General features: G+C 39.3%; 1 protein-coding gene across 1 annotated transcript in view; it reads left to right on the forward strand.

The window, feature by feature from the left end:
• The window catches only part of LOC102923624 (zinc finger X-linked protein ZXDB-like), a 33,410-nt gene extending 12,069 nt beyond the window's left edge, over positions 1 to 21,341 (forward strand). The window contains exon 2 of the mRNA XM_076562185.1: positions 1,328 to 21,341. Coding sequence (XP_076418300.1) covers positions 1,413 to 3,974 — 2,562 coding nt within the window. The 5' untranslated portion in view covers positions 1,328 to 1,412 and the 3' untranslated portion in view covers positions 3,975 to 21,341. The remainder of the gene's footprint in view (positions 1 to 1,327) is intronic.
• Positions 21,342 to 22,910: the final 1,569 nt, after the last annotated feature.

The following is a 22,910-nucleotide window of genomic DNA, read 5'->3' on the forward strand; positions in this document are numbered from 1 at the left end:
CCCCGTTTCTTATTTTGACTCCTGTACCAGGAGGTCAAAAGCCTAACTGTGTGAAACATTTTTACCCGGGACTTGGCTCACGATAACCAATTCTGAGTATTACAAGTTGTGTGTGTGTGTGTGTGTGTGTGTGTGTGTGTGTGTGTGTGTGTGACTGTTTGTGTGTGTGTGTGTGTATGTGTGTGTGTGTGAATATGTGTGGTGTGTGTGTATGTATGGTGTGACTGTGTGTGTATATATGTATGTATATATGTATGTATGGTGTGACTGTGTGTGTGTGTATGATGTGACTATGTGTGGTGTGTGTCTGTGTGTGTATATGTATATGTATGGTGTGACTGTGTTTGTGTGTGTGTATGCTGTGACTGTGTGTGTGTGTGTGACTATGTGTGGTGTGTGTGTATGTATGGTGTGACTGTGTGTGTATATATGTATGTATATATGTATGTATGGTGTGACTGTGTGTGTGTGTGTGGTGTGACTATGTGTGGTGTGTGTGTATGTATGGTGTGACTGTGTGTGTGGTGTGACTGTGTTTGTGTGTGTGTGGTGAGACTATGTGTGTGTGTGGTGTGTGACTATGTGTGTGTGTGTGACTATGTGTGTGGTGTGTGTGTGACTTTGTGTTTGTGTGTGTGGTGTGACTATGTGTGTGGTGTGGTGTGTGACTATGTGGTGTGTGTGTGTGGTGTGTGACTATGTGTGTGTGTGTATGGTGTGACTATGTGTGTGTGTGGTGTGACTATGAGTGTGTGTGTGGTGTGTGACTATGTGTGGTGTGTGACTGTGTGTGGTGTGTGACTATGTGTGTGGTGTGTGTGTGTGCGTGGTGTGTGGCTATGTGTGTGTGTGTTTGGAGCGGGCATCTGCACCAGAAAGGGTAGCGTGAAGGAAGTGTATTTAGTGCGGGCAACATAGTTTCCCCTGTCAGAAGTTCTGTCCTGCGCCCACCCGCCCGCCCGGCAGTAAACAACTTCCAACACTTGAGAAGTGCCCGGGAACGCGCTCAGCTCCGGGGGAGGCCGCGATAGGTCTATTTGCTCCCCACGGTGAGGTAGGAATTGGAGTTGTTTTCATTGGCTAGGTGTCTAGGGGCCTGGGCGGCAGTCTGGACCAACTGTCATTCTGCTGCCTTCAGTTGGGAAGACCTGGATTACTTTGTAACAAAAGTGTGCAAGTTCTTTCTCCGCGTCAGACTCTGCCTCTGGGCTGTCTCCGCCGTTCCAGAGCCTCGGTACCAGAATATTTAAATCACTGTGGCGTTAAATACGTTTTAATATCTGATAGGGCCAGTTTCTGCGCATTGCACTTTTTTTTTTCCTTTCAGGAACGTGTTCGGGCCCGCGGCAGGGGGCGGGGTCGCGCCTCCGCCTCGGCTCTGGTTCCAGCCGAGCCTCACCGACGCCGCCGCGATGGAAATCCCGAGGCTGCTCCCCGCTCGCGGGACACCACAGGGCGGCGGCGGCGGCGGCTGCTGCCCCGCGGGCGGCGGCGGGGTCCCCCGAGCCCCGGACTCTCTGGCTTGTCAGGCCCCCACGCGCCGCCTCCTACTGCTCCGGGGGGCCCAAGATGGCGGGCCGGGGCCGCGGAGCGCAGAGGCCCAGAGGGCCTCACGGGGCCTGGGCCCGAGCCCCAGCACGAACCGGTTGGCGCCGAGGCCGGATCACCCGAGCCGCGGCGGCGGCGGCTGCGGCGGCGGAGGAGGAGGCGGAGGCGGCGGCGGCGGAGGAGGAGGAGGCGGAGGAGGAGGCGGCGGCGGCGGCGACGACTTCTTCCTGTTGCTGCTTGACCCGGTGGGTGGCGATGTAGAAACAGTGGGCTCGGAGCAGGCCGGAGGAGGAGGAGGAGGAGGAGGAGGAGGGCCGGTGTGGAGGGAGGAGGCCGAGGCCGGCCCGGGGCCCGAGCGGCGGCGCGAGAGCGGCGCGGACCCCGCGGGGCGGCCCGAGCCGGGCCCCCGCTGCCTGCCGGCCGTCCCGGCTGCGTCCCCGCTCCCCGCGCCGGGCCCGGGCGCGGGCCCCGCGGCGGCGGCGGCCTTCGCGGGCACCATCACCATCCACAACCAGGACTTGCTGCTGCGCTTTGAGAACGGCGTCCTCACCCTGACCACGCCCCCGCTGCCGGCCTGGGAGCCGGGGGTCGCGCCTTGCCCGCCGCCGCCGCCGCCGCCGCCGCCGGGGGGACTGATCGCCCCGCAGGCCGGGTTTCCGCCCGCCGCCGCGGCGCAGCTGGGCGACTGCCCCGAGCTGCCACCGGACCTCCTGCTGGCGGAGCCGGCGGAACCCGCGCCCGCCCCGGCGCCTCCGGAGGAGGAGGCCGAGGCCCCGGCCGCCGCCCAGAGCCCCCGCGGGCCTCTGGGCCCGGGCCCGGGCGTGGTGCTCTACCTGTGCCCGGAGGCGCAGTGCGGACAGACCTTCGCCAAGAAGCACCAGCTGAAGGTGCACCTGCTGACACACAGCAGCAGCCAGGGCCAGCGGCCCTTCAAGTGCCCCCTGAGCGGCTGCGGCTGGACCTTCACCACGTCTTACAAGCTCAAGAGACACCTGCAGTCGCACGACAAGCTGCGGCCATTTGGCTGCCCGGTGGAGGGCTGTGGCAAGAGCTTCACCACCGTGTACAACCTCAAAGCGCACATGAAGGGGCATGAGCAGGAGAACTCCTTCAAGTGCGAGGTGTGCGAGGAGAGCTTCCCCACGCAGGCCAAGCTCAGCACCCACCAGCGCAGCCACTTCGAGCCCGAGAGGCCTTACCAGTGTGCGTTCTCTGGCTGCAAGAAGACGTTCATTACTGTGAGCGCCCTGTTTTCTCATAACCGCGCCCATTTCAGGGAACAGGAACTCTTTGCCTGCTCCTTCCCTGGCTGCAGCAAGCAGTATGACAAGGCTTGCAGGCTCAAGATCCACCTGCGCAGCCACACGGGAGAGAGACCTTTCCTTTGTGACTTTGACGGCTGTGGCTGGAACTTCACCAGCATGTCCAAGCTCCTAAGACACAAGAGGAAGCACGAGGACGACCGCAGGTTCACCTGTCCCGTGGAGGGCTGTGGCAAGTCCTTCACCAGGGCCGAACACCTGAAAGGCCACAGCATCACCCACCTGGGCACGAAGCCTTTCGTGTGCCCCGTGGAAGGCTGCTGTGCCAGGTTCTCCGCCCGGAGCAGTCTCTACATCCACTCCAAGAAGCACCTGCAGGACGTGGGCACTTGGAAAAACCGTTGCCCGGTCTCCACCTGTAACAAACTCTTCACGTCCAAGCACAGCATGAAGACCCACATGGCCAAGAGGCACAACCTCAGCCAGGACCTCTTGGCCCAGCTGGAAGCCGCCAACTCCCTGACGCCCAGCAGCGAGCTCACCAGCCAGGGGCAGAACGATCTCAGTGGTGCAGAGCTGGTGTCTCTCTTCTCCGATGTGCCTGGCCACAGTTCTGCTGCGGTGCTGGACACGGCCTTGGTCAATTCTGGCATCTTGACTATTGACGTGGCCTCCGTGAACTCGACCCTCGCGGGAGGTCTCCCTGCCGATAATAATAACCATTCCTTAGGGCAAGCGGTGGACCCCCGGGCCCTGCGGGCCCCCAGTGACCTTCCCCAGAGTCTGGATACCTCTCTCTTCTTCGGAACCTCGGTGACTGGTTATCAGCAGAGCCCCTTAGACATGGACGATGTCTCCGGCGGAAACGTGGGGCTCTTCGGCTCCTTGGCTCTGAAGAACTCAAGCCTGGAGCCCCAGGTTTTGACGCCCAGCAATAAGTTAACCGTGGACACGGAAGCTCTGACCCCCTCCAGCACCCTCTGTGAAAACAGTGTCTCCGAACTACTGACCCCTGCCAAAGCCGATTGGAACGTGCATCCCGAGTCTGACTTCTTTGGGCACGAGGAAGAAACCCAGTTTGGATTCTCCAATCCGACAGGAAGCCATGGTTCTCAGAAAGAAACAGATCTGATCACGGTGACTGGCGCCCCCTTTTTGATATGAACCCACTCTGCCTGTGCCCTGCCATGTGGCTCACTCTTAGGACGCTCGAATCTGAGGACGTTCGGGATGGAGTGCTTACGTGCAGTCGTTTCTTGCTGCCTTGCGAAGGAACGCATCTGTGGACTTCAAATTTAGAGGTTTAAATTCTCATCCCGAGTCTGGAACTGATGAGTTCTGTGACTGTGAGCAAGTCTCTTAACCTAGCTGAGCCTTAATTTTTTTTTTTTACTCATAAAGGAGGTGGTTTGGTTAGATTTCTTCTCTCTTTTCAGCTTTTTAGGTTCTTAATATTAAGTGTTTTCTTCCTTGAAATTTATTGTGACAACCCAACCATGATATGCCCTTATTTTGAATATAAAGTAATTTAAGTTATGTGATAGTGAATATATGCTTTGCACTTGACTTCATCAATTGTAATTCCATGAATCATCTTATTTGTCGTTATTCTCTTCCCTTTTTTAGTACTATTTTTGAAGGAGCACCTGATATTAGTTAGTAATAAATATTCAGTACAGATCTTCAGAATGCATTGGTCTTTAGAAAAAAATTATTATAATAATTTTTATATCAATTAAAATCCATGTTTTTAACTTCATATTGTTATATAAATGCTACCTGGTTTAATTATCTTTAATGTTCTGAAGGTTATTTTAATCTCTATGTTCCATTTTCCCCCTTAAGAATTTATTCCTTGAAAGTAATTATTTTTTGACTAGAATTTGCCACATCCGTCTTATTTTTGATGATTGTGTCCTTGTTTCACTTGATTTTCTCAATTTTGTAATGATATTGATCATATTCAAATATTATTTTTGCATGGATGTTTTATAGTTTGCCATGTGTTCTTTTAATTTCCTTACAATGTCTCCCTTTCTTTTTGTGATACTGAAAGCCTTTGCTGATCAAGACATTTGTTTGTGATTCCTTTTGCTTCTGATATGTTGAATTGTTCTTGTACAATCGCTAACAGTTAGGGGAGAAGGAAATGTTGTTTAGAACACTTAGGAAAGTTTAATAGAAATATTATTCAGTGCCGGAATATTTTCTTAAATGATGTTAAAACTAACAAGACAAAATAGCAAAGAGAATTGTGTTTCCTGTTGTCATTGTTGATATTTCTGACATCTTTTGGGGGTAGTAGGGAGGTTGTGTTGTAGAATTGCCATCTAGGACTTTGACATGAAAGAGACTCAGGGTCCAGTCCGTGCTCTATGGTGTTGGAGAGGTTGTCTTGAAGATATTGGTCTCACTAAATCTCAGTTTCCTGTTTACTGATTAATGTGTATGCACATGACTAACATTCCTTAGACTTTTCATACTGTTATCAACACATAAGAAAAAGCATGTATTTCAGCACATTTTGGTGACTTTATATGCTCTTTTTACAGTCTCAGTTTTTCATGTTGTTCGGGGAAAAATAGACATAATTCAGCCCCATTGGTATTCAAGATAACAAAGTGTTGTGAGGTTTAGAATGAAACAGGAAAGTGTCTCTTTATTCCTTACTCTGAATAATTTTCTCTCCCAAATTGTTGTGGGAAAAAACAGGAGTGGAAACACTGCTCACATGGTTATTTCCATACCTCTCCATTTGATCAGTCTGTCAACATCCTTCTTCTGTTTCTAGCATCAGGCTTCTCTCTGTGACTGTGGAGCTTTGAGTCTTTCAAAATCTGATTAAGGAACAGAGGGTGATCATATCCTTTGTGATCTGAAGAGAGCATTGCTTATAGTTTTCCAGAAATGAAAGATGGAATCTCAATAGTGTGTAAACTCTGTACAGAGAGTATAGCATTTTTAGTTTGTGGAATGTTTTCATAACTTATGTCTTTCGTTTTTGTTCAGAGCAACCCTGTGAAGTAGGTTTAGCAAAGTCTGTGCATGTTTCATATTATGATTTAGCCAGCTCACATTCCAACTGCTTTTGGCTATGACTGACAAGTCTATATATAGCTTCTTCACAAAAGAAGAAATGTTTTTCACCTCTCCTGTCTGCAACTTTCAAGATTCACTCTCCTCTGTCATAACTGGTTGCTTTGTTCCAACTTAATTGGTTTCTGTTTGCTTCTGCTTACTTTTTCTATAGTCTAATCCCTCGCCTATGCATCCTAGTCCTTACATACCTTTCTTTTTTGTTTGTTAGAGGATAGACATTTTTTCTGTGACTGTCCCTTCAACATTTTCCTCATGGCACATTTTCTTCCAGTACTAGCATTCATTGAGTGTATACTATAGTTCTGTGTGTACAGTAAAAAGCTATTTTCTGAGCTTAAATAATACTGTGTGTATATATGATTCAAAGCATAAAGGAGATTATTTTTTATGCTGTTCAAATGAGAAGTGAATTTCTGTTTCATTGTTTCTATTTAAAAAGTTTTTGCCAGGGAGTTCTGCTAATACTTTCTTATCTGTTCTAGTGTACTAGTCTAGTAGCATTTGCATGTAGATGTCTATGGATGACAGACTTTGGAAATGCACTAAAAATTTGCCACTATGAAATGTTTCTTTGTTGTGTGTATGTTGGTATTTATACACACCCACAGATACTCACAAATATTTTAAAAATGGTTGTACTCATTTAGTGAAAATGAAAAGTAGACATACTTTTATAAATCAAAGAAATGCTTAGAATTTTATTTTGTCTACCCATTTGACAGTTTTCCATGTTTGCGTTGGAACTATTTGTATTCATAAAATATATTTCAAAAGTGTTATTCATTCGAAAGTTTCTAAATAGACCACTATTTTTTTGTGTTTGGCAAATAAGTCTGTCAAGGATGAGCTGAATACATAAGTCATGAAAATAAAGTAAATTTATAAACATGAAGGTAAATTAATGCTGTGATTTTTATTTATTTATTTATTTAATTCCTTAAAGTAACTTTTTTTTCAATAAGGAAGCAAAAACTATATTTTCCCTATTTACTCCTAGAACTTTCAGAGGGCAAATGCTACTTTTCTTAAAGATAGCAGATTTTATTTGTCCATGTCCTCACAAAGTTTCATTGAACTAAGTTTTTCAAATTGTTTCTTTTTCAACTTTTTTTAATAGCAAAATGTTGAACAGCTTTGTGTTTTTAAGGTAAGAAGGCTATTTTTGTTGCTGGTGGAATAAAATTGTCAGCACTCCTTTTTAATAATAGTGAATGGTTAATTTTATCATTTTATTTTCCTTTCCTTTTGCTTCTATTTAATTTTTGGTTTATTTTACTGACTGAAAAATCAGTAACAAAATAGCTTAAAAGGAATTCTGTTTCTAAGGACTCTATTGATCATATTGATCTTGAAGTAAAGTATTTGGGCCTTTAGTTGAGGATGTGGTGCAATGGTAGAACAGTTGCCTAGCTGACATAAAGAATTTGATTTTATCACCACAAAAAAATGTGTGTGTGTGTATGTATGTATGTGAATACCACAAAAGCACATGTGCGTGTCTATGTTTTTATATAGATGTACTTTGTGGGTCTTGTGTTTGTCAATCAATACAATGAAAAACTACTTGAGCAGTAAGCATGAGTCATAATGTTTCCTTTATGTTCCTATTGAGGAAACAGATGTGGGCGCAAATTGTAAGCTGGATGTTGCCCTGCACTTATTTAAAATTAATAATTATTTATGCACATAAAATATTGATTCTTTGAACAGAATATATATGTATATATATGTGTGTGTATATACATATATATGTATGTATATATATATATATACATATATATATATCCTTGACCTTTGAGCAAATCACACTTGATAGGAGATAGAAAATTAATGTATTATACAGTTACAGAGTAAAAACAGTTTTAATTTGGTATCAGAATGATGCAAAGGTAACAAAGAAAGAGTGATGTGATATTTGTTAAGAACAGATATGAGAGCCTGTAAATGTTTTAATAGAGAAGCCAGTGATAATGATGTTTTTAAGTTAATTTAATAGCGGTTACAATGAAGACAATGAAGTGTGAAGCTATGAGTGGTGTCAGTGATTTTGAAAGAGAAGGCAAATATATTAGAGATATTTTTGAGATTTCTCTAGCACATGAAGAGAGACTATAATTTAATATTTTAGCAAGACAGCCATAGATGTTACTATAGAAAGGCTGACAAGAGAAACTGGGAATGGTAACTCACATTTCCTTGGGAATTGTAATAGAATGAGAGGAGAAAGGAAGAGCATGCAAATTTGGTGTATTTAATTAAATGACAAGTGATGACACAATTATTCATAAGCTGTCAATATTGATGTTTATTCCGACTCTGTATAGCAGCAGACGGTCACTTCCTCTTTCTTAGTTCCTTCAGGCATTCTGTGAACTACCTACACATAGTACAAGAGGTATTTTCATCAGATCTGCAACTGACTAGTAGGCAGTGATTAGTCTTAAGGACTGTAAAGTACTTGAATTGTAGCCAGTACAATTGAGAATTAAATTCTTAATTTATGTTTAAGCTTTAATTGTGGCAATGTAAAATATTGATTTTCTGTTATGACCCACTCTATTGTTCTGGGAGGTTTACATTTCACTTTGGCCATGGGAAAATATTTTTTCACTTTTCTTTTTAAAATAATTTTTTGATTCAGTCATGAAAAAATTGATATCCAAATTGAGATATATTATCAATGTAAAAAAACCATGCTATAAACATTTAAATATTACTGATTACATGAATAATATTTTGACATATTTGTTTAAAATACTAGAATTAATTTTCCAGATTCTTTTTATTATTTATATTTGTTTTAACTACTTGATTTTTTTTTGAGACAGGGTTTCTCTGTGTAGCCCTGGCTGTCCTGGAACTTGCTCTGTAGACCAGGCTGGCCTCAAACTCAGAGATCACCTGCCTCTGCCTCCCAAGTACTGGGATTAAAGGCATGTGCCACCACCTAGCTAATTGCTTGATTTTTTTTTTTTTGTGATAGGATATTGCTGTGTAGTCCAGGCTAGTCTCAAGTTTGCTTCAACCTCTTAAGTTCTGAGATTATAGGCATGTACCAATACACAAAATCTTTTTACTTTCTTAATGTAGCTACTAGAAAATGGGAAATTATGTAAATAACTTGCCATACCTGCAAAAATAAAGTAAAATACAAAATTGTACTGTAGGCTCTCCTTTTATTAACTATATCAATCTGGTTGTTACCTCCCTCAGGATGCTGTATATCAAAATGAGGTATTCTACCTCTCCTGTTTGTTTGAGGCTCTGTTTTTTAAAAAAAATCAGTCAGTAGTTTACTTTATGCTTAAGGTAAATAATAACAAAACCTTACTCTGTTATAAAGGACTGCATTATAATGTGGAGGACAGTATTTTGTCACTGATTTCAGCAATTATTTTATTATAGTATAAATATTAGGTTTCCTTGTAGCAGTTTCCAAACAGAATCTTTGTTGTTTCTTTTCCCCCATTCCCATTCTCTAATGTGTATTTTCATACTTTTGTATTTTCCCTCCTTCCCCAAACCCTGGTTGCCTCATATCTAGCTTCATAATCTATACTCACTCTCACACCTCCTTATTTACATACAAGCATCAAAAGTTAGGATCTGCAAATGAAAGAATATATGATTTTTATATGAATCTTACACACCTTGCTTTATATATTTTGCAATTCTATCCATTTTCCTGCAAAACTTCATGATTCAACTTTATCTGTAGGTGAATATAATTCAGTTGTGTATCTGAGCCATGATTTCATTATCTATTTATTAGTTGAAGGACATCTAGGCTGTTTTAATTTTCTTGCTACTTTGAATAATGCAGCAATAAACATGCATGTGCAGTCATTCAAAGTAGGATACAGAGTTCTTTGAGAATATGCCCGAGAGTGCATATTCCTGGATCATATGGTAATTCTATGTCTAGCTTTTTGTTGTTGTTTGTTTGTTTGTTTGTTTGTTTGTTTGTTTGGAGACAGGGTTTCATCAACTGAGTTTGTAGACCAGGCTGCCCTTAAACTCACAGAGATCCACCTGACTCTGCCCCCTGAATGCTAGGATTAAAGGCATGTGCCCCCTTGCCTGACTCTATTATAGCTTTTGGAAGAGCCTCCACACTGATTTCTATAGTGGCTGTACCAGTTTGTACTTCCACCAATAATGAATAGATGTTACCCTTTCTCCATATCCATGCCAGCATTTTTTTTTTTTAGCCTTAGCCATTCTAAGAGTTAGATGAAATCTCTAAGTAGTTTTAATTTGCATTTATCTATTGGCTAGGGATGTTCAACATTTAAAATATATATATATATATTTCTCAGCTATTTGTATTTCTTCTTTTGAGAATTCTCTGTTTAGTTCCATGTCCTCAATTTAATTAGCTTGTTTCCTTGGTGTTCAGGAATTTTTCTAGGATTTATTTATATATTATAGACAATTTTTTGTCAAGTGTATGACTTGTAAATATTTTTTTCTCCAATATATAGACTGCCACTTCTTTTGAATGATAGTGTCTTTTGCCATACAAAACCTTTTTATTTCCATGCAGTCTCATTTGTCAACTTTACTCTTAATGCTTGTACTATCATGGTCCTGTCTTGTTCAGAAAGTACATTCGTGTGTCTATGACTTCCTTACTTTCTCCTCTTTCAGATTAAGGGTATTAAGTGTTATGATGAGCTCCTTGATTTATTTGGACTTGAGTTTTGGAAGGGTGTGAGATAAAGATCTAGTTTCATTCTTCTACATGTTTGTAGTTTTATCAGTACCATTTGTTGAAGATGCTGTCTTTTCTCCAGTGTGTATTATTGTCCTCTTTCTCAAAATTCAGATGACCATTGGAGCATAGGTTTATGGATGAGTCCTCAATTCTATTTATCTGTGTGTCTGTTTGTATGCCAATACTTTTAAGGTTTTTAACTATACCTCTGTAGTATAATTGAAAACAGGGATGATAATACTTTCAGTGTGGTTTTTATTTAGGATTATTTCAATTATCCTGGGTCTTTTATATTTCCATATGAATTTTGAGGTTACTTTTCTTTCTGTGAAGAAATGGAAAAGTTTTAGACTTTTGATGGGGATTGCAGCAAATCTGTAGATTGCTTTTGGTAGGATATCCATTTTTACAAAATATAATCCTACAAATCCATGAACATGAGAGGTCTTCCATCTTCTGATGTCTTCTTCAGTGTCTTTATGCAATGCCTTAAAGTTTTTAATTTACAAACATTTCATTTGCTTGGTTAGAGTTATTCCAAGATATTTTATTTTACTTTAATATATTTTATTTGAGGCTATTGTAAAAGGTATTATTTCCCTCATTTCTTTTCAGTATATTTGTCATTTTTATATAGGAAGACTACTGATTTTTGTGTGTTAATTTTGTATCCTGTTACTTTCAGCTGTAAAAGTTTCATGGTGGAGTCTTTAGGGCCTTTTATGTATAAAATAATTTCCAAACAAGATTACTTTGACTTCTTCCTTTCCTATTTGTATCTTTGTTATCTCCTCTTGTCTTATTGCTGTAGCTGAGAGTTTAAGCAGTATTTTGAACAGGTGTAGAGTGAGTGGAGATCATTATTTTGTTCTTGACTTTAGTAAAAATGATAGGAGTGTTTCTCCATTTGGCATGATGTAAACAGTGGGCTTGTATATTGCTTTCATTATGTTGAGGTACATCCCTGTATCCCTAGACTCTCCAGTACTCATGAAGGGAAGTTGAATTTTTGTCAAATGCCTCTTCTGCATCTCCTGGTATGATCATGATATTTCTGTCCTTTATTCTGATTATGTGGTAGATTACATTTATTGATTTATGCATGTGGAACCATCCTTGGATTTCTGGAATGAAGCTGATTTTAAGTGGTGGGTGATCTTTTTGATGTGTTCTTGAATTTAGTTTGTATTTTATTGAGAGTTTTTCCATAGGTGTTCATCAGGGACATTGGCCTATAATACTCTTTTTATTGGATTTTAATCTACTTTAGCATCAGAGTAATACTGATTTTGTAAAATGAATTTGGAAGTATTTCTTGCTTTTCTATTTTATGTGATAATTTGAGCAGTTCGTTGAAGGTCTGTTAGAATTCTGTGCTGAATCCATCTGGTCCTGGGTGTTTTTTAGTTTGGAGGTTTTTAATTACTGCTTCTATTTCATTGGCTGTTATGGCTGAGTTTCAATTATTTACTCTATTTTGATTTAACTTTGGTAGGGTATTTGCATCTAGAAATTCATCTACTTCTTTTATATTTTCCAGTTTAGTGGAATACAAAATTTTAAAGTATGTCCTTAAAATTCTATGAATTTTTAGAGTCTGCTGTAATATTTCCCTTTTCATGTCTAATTTTATTAATTTGTGTCTTATTTTGTTTCTTTTGGTAAATATGGCTCAAGCTTTTTTAGTCAAGTTTGTAGCAGATTTTCTTGGGCTGTCAGCCCCAAACCTTGACAGGGAGACATTATTAATTGTGAACACTTGCCCATAGCTTAGGCATGTTTCTATCTAGCTTTTTAAACTTAAATTAACCCATTTCTATTAATCTGTGAGTTTCCCTGAGGCTAGTTTATCTCATCTACATACTGTCCATCCTGCTTCCTCCATGTCTGGGTGGCTGCATCCTGGCTGACTAGCCTCTTTTTTCTCTGCCCACCAGCTCTGCCTATCTCTCCTCTGTCTAGCTATTGGCCATTCAGCTTTTTATTAGACCAATCAGTGCCTTAGGCAGGCAAGGTAAAACAGCAACACATCTTTACATAGTTAAACAAATATTCTGCAACACAAATGTAACACATCTTTACATGGTTAAATAAATATTCTATTCCACAGCACAAGTTCATCTTTACAAATAACTCTTTGTTTCTTGATTGTTTCTAGTTTATTTTCATATCTATTTGATTAATTTCAGCCCTGATTTTGGTTTCTCTTCATAACTACTTTTTGTTCTTGTTTTTCCAAATCTTCAGGTGCATTATTGTTAATTTGAGGTTTCTAATATTTTCTTCATGTAGATATTATGCTATAAACATTCTGTTAGAACTGCTATCATTGCATCCCATAGATTTGGGTATTGTTGGTTGTTTTTTACTCGTTTGGCTCTTTTGGGGGGCCCATCAACCAGTTCCCAAATAAATGCATGGAGTCTTATTATTTCCTATGAATGCCCAGCTTTAGCTTGACTTGTTTCTAGCCAGTTTTTCTTAAATTATCCCATCTACCTTTTGCCTCTGGGCTTTTACCTTTCTCTATTTCTGTGTATCTTTTCTTTCACTCTTGGCTGCCTGTGGGGCTGGGTGGCTGGCCCCTGTAGTCTTCCTCCTATTCTTGCTCCTTTTTCTCTGTCTTGCTCCTCCTTAGTCTTCTTTGTCTCCTATTTATTCTCTCTGCCTGCCAGCCCTACCTATCCTCTCTCCTGCATAGCTATTGCCATTCAGCACTTTATTAGACCAATCAGGTGTTTTAGATAGGCAAAGTAGCACAGCTTCACAGAGTTAAACAAAATGCAACATAAAATAATGCAACACATCTTTGCATCATTAAACAAATATTCCATAGTATAAACAAATGTAACACATTTTAAAATAATATTCTACAACATTTCCTGATTTTTTGTCTAGATAAAAATGAAAGGTTTTAACTTCAACATAGCAAAACCATATACACAATAAAACAGTTAACAAGTAAGAACTGCATTTACATTATTCAGTCTATTTGTATTTAACAAATTCAGAGAAAACATTCCACCATCCATCCCATCCTAGTGACTCTGAAGTCACCTAATTTACTTTCTTTCATAATTAAGGAAATCTGCAGCTATAACTATTTAGTCTTCAACTCCACCAAAGACCCAGAAGGATATAATATTATCTGAGTGAGCAGCAGTTTCCAAAACTCTAGAAACGACAGAGATATCTGACTGCCTGGACAATCACCCAAAGATCCTCTGCAATGTTGGGGTATTTATCTTTAGTCTACAGGCCCAGAGTATCTGGCAGACTTTTTAGTGAAACATGAAATTTGAAGGACTGTTCTGCCTTGTATTGGCAAGGTTCATCAGTTACTTTCCTCTGTGTCCTGCAGAATGTCTGACAAACTCTTCTGTGAAGCAGGAAATTTGAAGGACTGTCCTGCCTTGTATTGGCAAGGTTCATCAGTTACTTTCCTCTGTGTCCTGCAGAATGTCTGACAAACTCTTCTGTGAAGCAGGAAATTTGAAGGACTGTCCTGCCTTGTATTTGCAAATTTTGTCAGTTGCTTTCCTCTGTGTTCTGCAGAATGTCTGACAGACACTTCCATGAAGCAGGAACCCTGAAGGACTGTCCCACCTTGTTTTGGCATAGTTCATCAGTCACTTTCCTGTGGGTCCTGCATGTCCAGTCTGTATATCACATTATCAGCCATCAAAGGCAAGAGTAGTTTCTTTACCCAAATGGCTAATCTTGCCTCCTTGAAAGCAAACCTATGGAGTTTCTTCAATGCCCATCATTTTCTCTGATGTAAATTGGTGCTGCCAGGAGCAGATGTGTCTCATTGTCATGAAAAACATTATGTTAACAAAACATTTTAAATGCCATATTCTGTAGGTTTCTGAAGTGTTTGAAGACCATAGATCTATATGAATATACCTCTACATGATCTTGAAAACACACCTAATATATCTACAAATTTGATTGTTATAAATGACTAACTACTAACCTGTGCTTCTTGATTATCCTAAATAGTTTATAATAATAGCTTTCAAAAACTAGAATTTTACCTTGCATTTTTAAATGAATTTCATAGGTAAAATATCTTAAACAAGAGTAGAAACATATTTACAGTGTTATAAAAAAAACTTTAAATTTGTATCAATATATTGCATTCTTCTAAATGATAACAAACATCTATAACCCACCAAATAACCAAAGATCACCCATACTCTCCAACTCTTGGGAATATGGGCATCATTTTCTCTAGACTGCTTCATGTTGTTTGTGAGCAAAGGCATCATTGTTAAGGGTCCCTGAGAAAATTTGAGATAATTTGGGAAGACCAGGTATAAAATTTCTTGATAGATTTGTCTGTCAAGTTTCAGAAGATCTTCTCTGATCAAACCCAATCCATATTAATGTAGGACGAATTCACAGCCTCTTGTTTTCTATAGAAACAAAAATAAAACCACTTCTCTAAAGCATTTTTAACTTCTATTTGACAAATACATTTTTTACTTCTTTTCTAAAGTTAAGGCATTCCTAAAATATCTAGGTTGGTTGAATTTAGCATTCCAGTTCATAATCCCATTTCTCCTAGCAACTGTCTTTTGCCTATCAGAATTTAAAAAAAATTCAAAATCAACACAGTAATGCACAGGATTTAGACTCCTTGTGTATTTCCATTGTTAAGTGGCTTACTCTTTTTAAATTATTCTTTAAAGACTTTATTATTTTTAAATGATTTCTTTCTTTGTATGACTGTCCATATCCTTTTTCTTTCTTTCTTAAGATTACACACATTGCAAACACACTGGAACCTGTTTAGAGGTTTTTCCATCTGGACCTCTTTTACTGGGTATCTTTTAGGCTTTTTTTGACTGTGTGAGTAAACTTTAAACCACTATGTTACAACTGGGTCTTTTGCATGTAGTTCTATTATCTGGCTCCACCTGCTTCTTGGTTCTGGGAACCTGGTCAGAGATGCATGACCAGGAACTGCATTCAACCTTCCTATAGCTCTAGAATACCGATGCTTACACTGGAACAGATTTTTATACTTATTTTTGTTCCTACCTAAAGTGCTGACCTTTGAAGTGAGGAGTCTGAAATGGCGCTATTGTTTTTCCTGAACTTTGAGAAGAGGCAATCAGACAACTTCAGTAGGGCTCAACTGAGAAGCCCTTGCTGAGTAAAAAAAATAGCACATTTAAAAATAATATTCTACAACATGGTATGTTGTGTTTTCATTTTCATCCATTTTCAGGAATTTTTAAATTTCATTCTTCATTTTTTTACTCAACCCAATTCACATTCAGCAGCATATTTCATAGTCTTTATAAGTTTGTGTACTCTCTGTAGTTCCTCCTATTGTTGTTGATATCTAGCTTTATTCCATTATGGTCAGATAGAATCAGGATGTTATCCCACTCTTCCTGTACTTGTTGAGACTTGCTTTGTATCCTAATATATGATTAGTTTTGGAGAAAGTTTCATATGTGAAGGATATGTATTCTTTACTGTTTCAGTGGAATGTTCTGTAGATATGTTAGGCCCATATGATTAATGGTGTCATGCAACTCTAGTGTTTGTTGATGTAGTTTTTTGCCAGATATCCTGCCCATTGGTGAGAGTGCAGTATTGAAGTCACCAATATATTCCATGTTGAGCTTATCTGTGGTCTTAGATATAATATTACTTCTTTTATAAAATGAGGTACACCTGTTTAGGTTCATGTATATTGATAATTATAATAGCTTCTTGGTGGATTATTCCTCTAATGAGTGTAAAGTATCTTCCTTGCCCTTTTTAACTAATTTAAGTATGAAGTCTGTTTTGTCAATAATTAGAATTGCTACACCTGCTTGTATATTACCTTCATTTGCTTGAAGTACCTTTTTCCATCATTCTATGCTAAGGTTATGTCTTTGATGGTAAAATGTATTTCTTTGAGGCAGAGAAAAACTAGATCATGTTTTCTAATCCAGTTTTCTAATCTGTGTCTTTATTGGGGAATTTAGTCCACTAATATTCAGAATTATTGTTGAAAGATGTGTATAATTGTCATTAAACTGATTTTGTGGTGATTCTTTGACCTTTTTTGTTCTATTGTCCTGGTGTTATTTATTTTTCATTGGTCCCTTCAGTATCCTCCATAGAGTTGGCTTAGTGGTCATAAATTCTTTTAATTTGTTCTTGTGGAAATTTTTATTTGTCTATGAATTTTGATAGTTTTGCTGGATATAATATTCTGGTTGATAGTTATGTTCTTTCAGAACTTGAAACACTTTTTTCCATGCCCTTCTGACTTTGAAATTTCTGTCAGAAAATCAGGAGTAATTCTGGTGGGCCTGCCTTTATAAGTGACTTAACCCTTTCCTCTTGAAGATTTATTTTTCTTTATTCTGCTCTTAATATTTTATTATAATATGTTGTGGAGAGTTTCTTTCCTTGTCATATCTGTTTGGTGTTCTGGAAGCACCAGTATACACATCTCTTTTTCTAAATGTGAACATTTTGATAATGTGATTTTACTGAAAATAGAGTCTATGTCATAATTCTCCTTTTCTCATGCCTATAATCTGAAAGTTAGATCTTTTCATGGTATTCAAGAGTTTTCCCTTCTTTTGTTCATGGAGGTTTTGTTTGCCTGTAAAACATCACTAAATTTTAAAATGATATAGTTTCTCTACTTTGGCTTCCATTCTGTTGGTGAGATCTGGAACTGAGGCTTTTATTTGGCTTATGTAGTTTTTCACTTTTGGCAATATTTCAGTTTAGTTTTTCTTTAGTAATTCTGTATCTTTTTGAATTCTATTTTCATATCATGTATTAGCTTCCTTACTTCATTTATCTCGGATGTTTTACTGTGAGTTTTCTGAAACCAGTTTTAATTGTCTTTTGAATTTCTTGCCTGCCAGTTCTTCAAGGCCATTCTCCTTGACTTCCATTATTATGGGACTAATAATTTTTGGAGGACACATGACTTGGATTTTTATGTGGATTTTTTTTCTGTTTTTGTGCCAAGATATGTGCATTTGGAGTTAGTTGGTTGAATGAGAATGTGGGCCTGGGGATGACTGTCTGGGGAGTGCTTGCCAATCACCACCAGGAGCTGGAGAAACTGCAAGTGGGCAGGGTATGCAGGGTTCAAGATACTTTATTGGAACTTAAATTTATTTTATTGCTCCAGTAAATAAATGAATAAAATTTGTTTATTGCTCTAGGGACTGGAGAAACAAGGGAAGTATAAGCAGAGTAGTTGAGGCCTGGCTTTCTCTTGTCTCTCATGCAGAGCTGGGGAAATTGGGAGGTGCATGTTGAGTGATTGGGGTCTGGTGGATTCTTATTTCTGTATGTTAGGACCTAGGAAGATTAGGAGGTATATTTTTAAAAGATTATAAAATTAGCCGAGCAGTGGTGGCGCACACCTTTAATACCAACACTCAGGAGGCAGAGCCAGGAGGATCTCTGTGAGTTCGAGGCCAGCTTGGTCTACAGAGTGAGTTCCAGGACAGGCACCAAATCTACACAGAGAAATCCTGTCTTGAAGAACAACAACAAAAAAATATTATAAAATTATTTATGCATGTGTGTGTGTGTGTGTGTGTGTGTGTGAGAGAGAGAGAGAGAGAGAGAGAGAGAGAGAGAGAGAGAGAGAGAGAGAGAAACTATCACATCATCTTGATCAGTTGGTTCTTTGATTAGTGTTCAGTGACCTTTATTTCTTCTGAGCAATTTTACTGTGTAGTTGACTTTGTCACACATATGTATTGCTAATCCTGATTGTCTTCACAATGTAACTGCTTGGCGTATCTCTTTCCATGTTTTTTTTTTGTTGTTGGCTTTTCTTTTACTCTAGCTCCACATTGGAATACCACAATGTTTGTTTTCGCTCTTTTAAGTGGCCCGCCACCCAGCTCCCAAATAAATCACACATGGAGGTTTATTCTTAATTATAAATGACCAGCTTTAGCTTGACTCATTTCTAGCCAGCTTTTCTTATCTTAAATTATTCCATCTACCTTTTGTCTCTAGGATTTTTCCTTTTCTTAACTTCTGTATATCTTACTTTCATTCTTACTTCGTGGCTGGCTGGGTGGCTGGGTAGCTGGCCACTAGCATCCTCCCCTCCTTGTTCTTTTGCTCTTTCTTTTTCTCCCATGTTTTTCCTTCTATCTAGTCTCCACCTGCCAGCCCTGCTCCACTATTGACCATTCGGCTCTTTATTAGACTATCAGATGTTTAGACAGGCAGAATAACACAGCTTCAGAGTTAAACAAACGCAAAATAAAAGAACTTGCAACACATATTTGCATCATTAAACAAATTTTCCACAGCATAAACAAATCTAACACCCTCTAAAAATAATATTTTATGAAGTTTTTGCTTTCGTTCTGTGTCTTTGACAATGTGGTATGTGTGGTGGGTAGCCATTCCAGCTTTGACCTGGAAGTACCACCCCCACTGAGGCTTCGGTAACTGTCACACCTACAAGGTGGAGCCAAGAGAGGACCCCTGAAGACCCGACATCCTGATGGGCTGGCTCTCTTGTTTCCTGGATCCTGGACGCTGGAGGTAGACGGTGCAGAGTTCTCCAGAGAACACCACTGGACCGCGCTTCACCTTTCCCAGACCCTGCAACCTACCTATCCTGTCACTTGTAAGTTACCCCACAAAATAAACCTCCCTTTTAACTACCTGAAGTTGCCTTAATATTTAAATCAATAGGTGTGTCTCTTGCCTTTTAATATATTCAGCTAGTGTGTATCTCTTAGTTGTAAAACTGACAGAATTAACTTTGGGGGTTACACTGAAACATATTCACTGATTCTTATAATTTTGTTCATTGTTTACATGGTTCAAATCTTTTCTTTCTCCCTTTTTTATTTTAAGAGCTTGGTTGCTGTCTTGAACATGTTTGATTTTTTTTGTTGTTGTTGTTCTTGTTTGTTAAATACTCCTTTCTTAATAAAAAGAAGTTTATTCTTTCCTGAGCACCTTTGCTTGCAACTGTCTTTCTCCTCTGTGTTTATAATTCCTTTAAGTATCTTCTACCATACTGGGTGAGTGGTCATAAATTGCTTTACTTTGTGCCTATCTTGGGAGGTATTTATTTCACCACTGGTTTTAAAATATAACTCTTCTGGGAGCTGGGGATAGGGTAGTAACCGTGTCCAAAACATATTGTATGAATTTCTTAAACAATTAGTAAAGAAAAATTCTCAAAAAGGTAATTCACCTGAATATAGCAATCCTGTTGGACATTTTACTTGCACAGCTTAGATTACATTATTTATTACTGTTCTGGATTTTTGGTATTTCTATCAAGATAATGTTATTCTAATGAGTTTCCCTTTGTATGTAAGCTGACAGTTTTCTTTTGTAGCTTTTAATATTGTTTTTTGTGCTTTTAGTGTTTTAACAATGTAACAGAGAGGTTTGTAGCAGACTTTCTCAGACTGCCAGCTCCCAAATAATGACATGGAGACTTATTACTAGTTATGAATGCTCAGCTTTATCTTATGTTTGTCCCATTAGCTCTTATAATTTAATTTAACCTGTTTCTCTTCATCTATGTTTTGCCTCGGGGCTTTTTACCTTTCTTTCATTCTGTATGTCCTGCTTTTCCTGCTTCTTCCATGTCTGGCTGACTGATGGCTGCCTGGCTCACTGGCCCTGGGCATCTCCCTCTTTTTCTCTCTCATTCTCTCTTCTCGAGCCTAGATTCCTCCTCCTACTTATTCTTTATGACCACCAGTCCCACTTATCCCTCTCCTGCCTGGCTATTGGCCACTCAGCTTTTTTAAGACCAATCATGTACCTTAGGCAGGCAAAGCAACACATCTTTACATTGTTAAACAAATGCAACATAAAATGAAAGCAACATCTCTTCAAATCATTAAACGAATGCAGCATAAGCAAATGTAACACACCTTTACATTGTTAAAGTAATTTTCCACTTTAAGTGGTGTAAATGCCTCCAGTACTTGTATCCATATCATTCTCTGGCTTTTAGAAAATTTGTGGTATAGTTTCACTGAATAGACTTTCTGTGCCTTTTGTTTGCTTCTCGGCTCCCTTTACTCCTTGAATTGTTAGGTTTGTCTATTCTGCATGTCTTAAAGCTTTTGAAAGTGACAATCCATAGTACTAGTGTCTCCAACATTCTTATGTATCCCTGGCAACTTAGACTTTACCTTCACATTTTCATGTAATGGTATCAAGTCTTCTCTGCAGGGACCCCAACCCTATTGAGGCATCATGTGCAGCTGTAGCCTGCACAGGTCTGCACCAGCTCCTATGCATATATATTATGGCTTCCAGTTTAGTGTTTCTATGGGATTCCTGAGTATATGAATGAGTGGGTCTCTAATCCTTGTGCCTTCTCTTGGACTCTTTTTCTCCTTTGGTTTGTCTTGTCCAATTTCAATGTGATGGTTTTTGTTTTAGTTTATTATACTGCATTTTGTTATATTTTAGTCTTTTATCTCTTAGAAGCCTGTTCTTAACTAATGATAGAAAGGGAGTGGATCTGGAGAGGAGGGGAGGTAGGAAGGAACTGGGAAGTGTTGTGGAATATTATTTTAAGATGTGTTACATTTGCTTATGCTGTGGAATATTTGTTTAATGATGCAAAGATGTGTTGCATTCTTTTATGTTATATTTGTTTAACTCTGTGAAGCTGTGTTACTGTGTCTGTCTAAAACACCTGATTGGTCCAATAAAGATCTGAATGGACAATAGCAAGGCAGGAGAAAGGATAGGTGGGACTGGCATGCAGGGAGAATAAACAGGAGGTGAAATCTGGGAAGGAAAAGATCGAGGAGAAAAGAAGGGGGCCAGCCATCCAGCCACACAACCATACATGGAATAAGAAGGAAAGAAAAGATACACAGAAATAGAGAAAGGTAAAGGCCCAGAGGCAAAAAGTAGACAGGATAATTTAAGAAAAGCTGGCTAGAGATAAGCCAAATTAAGGCCGGGCATTCATAAGTAAGAATAAGCCTCCATGTGTGGATTTATTGGGGAGCTGGGTGGCAGGCCCTTCAAAGAGCCAAAGAATAAAAATAAAAACCAACAACAGGGAAAGATAGAGATAGGGAAAATCATAGTCAGGATATAATATGTTAGAAAACCTATTTTCAATAAAAGAAAAGAAAAAAAGAACCAACAGTTCTCCAAACTACAGTTTCATCTGAGCAAATCTATTAAAATGTAAATATTTTTCTATGCTAAAAAAAAGAAAGCATCATGGTCCAATTTTGTATAAGATGTGTTAGGTAGATTTATAACTTATCAAAGAATAGGGATAAATAGGAGGTGTGGACCCCTGTCTTTACTAGAAGCTGGTGCTTGTTTGCCCAGGTGCTTTAAGTATATCTTAAGGTTAAAAAATTAGACAGCTCCACTACATGACTGAACCCATATATCAGGATGCAGAAGGCAATCGTGAAACACAGGTATATGGTAAAATTGAGGTGAGGGCTATGTTAGAGAATCATGAATGTTATAACTCTCCAAAGTACCCAGCCAGAGGAGAAGTAAGGATATGAACTTAAAATTATGATTATTAAAAATACTGTTCTAGCCGGGCGGTGGTGGCGCACGCCTTTAATCCCAGCACTCGGGAGGCAGAGCCAGGCGGATCTCCGTGAGTTCGAGGCCAGCCTGGGCTACCAAGTGAGCTCCAGGAAAGGCGCAAAGCTACGCAGAGAAACCCTGTCTCGAAAAACCAAAAAAAAAAAAAAAAAAAAAAAAAAATACTGTTCTATACCAAATTGGCAAAACTCCCAAGCAGGATAGCTTTCTGGCTCTTTCATGGTTACTGCTCACTGTTCTTATTCAGGTCTACAATGAGAAAGAAACTAATATAGCAGAAAAACATGCAAAATGTGCCATTTGACAGAAATCATTCAATGTTATAGATAAAGTGAATGATGAGAAGGCAGAGGTAATTGTTACAGAAATGAATGTCATTAAAGAGAAGTCGAACACTTTACACTGGAACAACAGCCACAGTGGTCTAGAGCAAGACTGTCTATCAAACCAGCCTTTCATTTCCTCTCTTTTGTTTGGGCTGTTCCTTGTTTGGCTGAGACTAAAAAGAAATTGTCTTGATTTCATTGCTTGTAGTCCTTTGAATTAGTTATTATGGAGTAAGGGTCTTGTTTCTCACAGACACTTACACATACATGTTTGTTGTTGCATTATTCCCATTAGCAAAGAAATAGAATTAGCCTAGTTCTTCACAAACAGATGAATGGATAATGAAAATGTGATCATATTATACAATGGAATTTCATGCAACCATA

Source organism: Peromyscus maniculatus, chromosome X (genome assembly GCF_049852395.1).
Source record: "Peromyscus maniculatus bairdii isolate BWxNUB_F1_BW_parent chromosome X, HU_Pman_BW_mat_3.1, whole genome shotgun sequence".
Classification (NCBI taxonomy): Eukaryota; Metazoa; Chordata; class Mammalia; order Rodentia; family Cricetidae; genus Peromyscus; species Peromyscus maniculatus.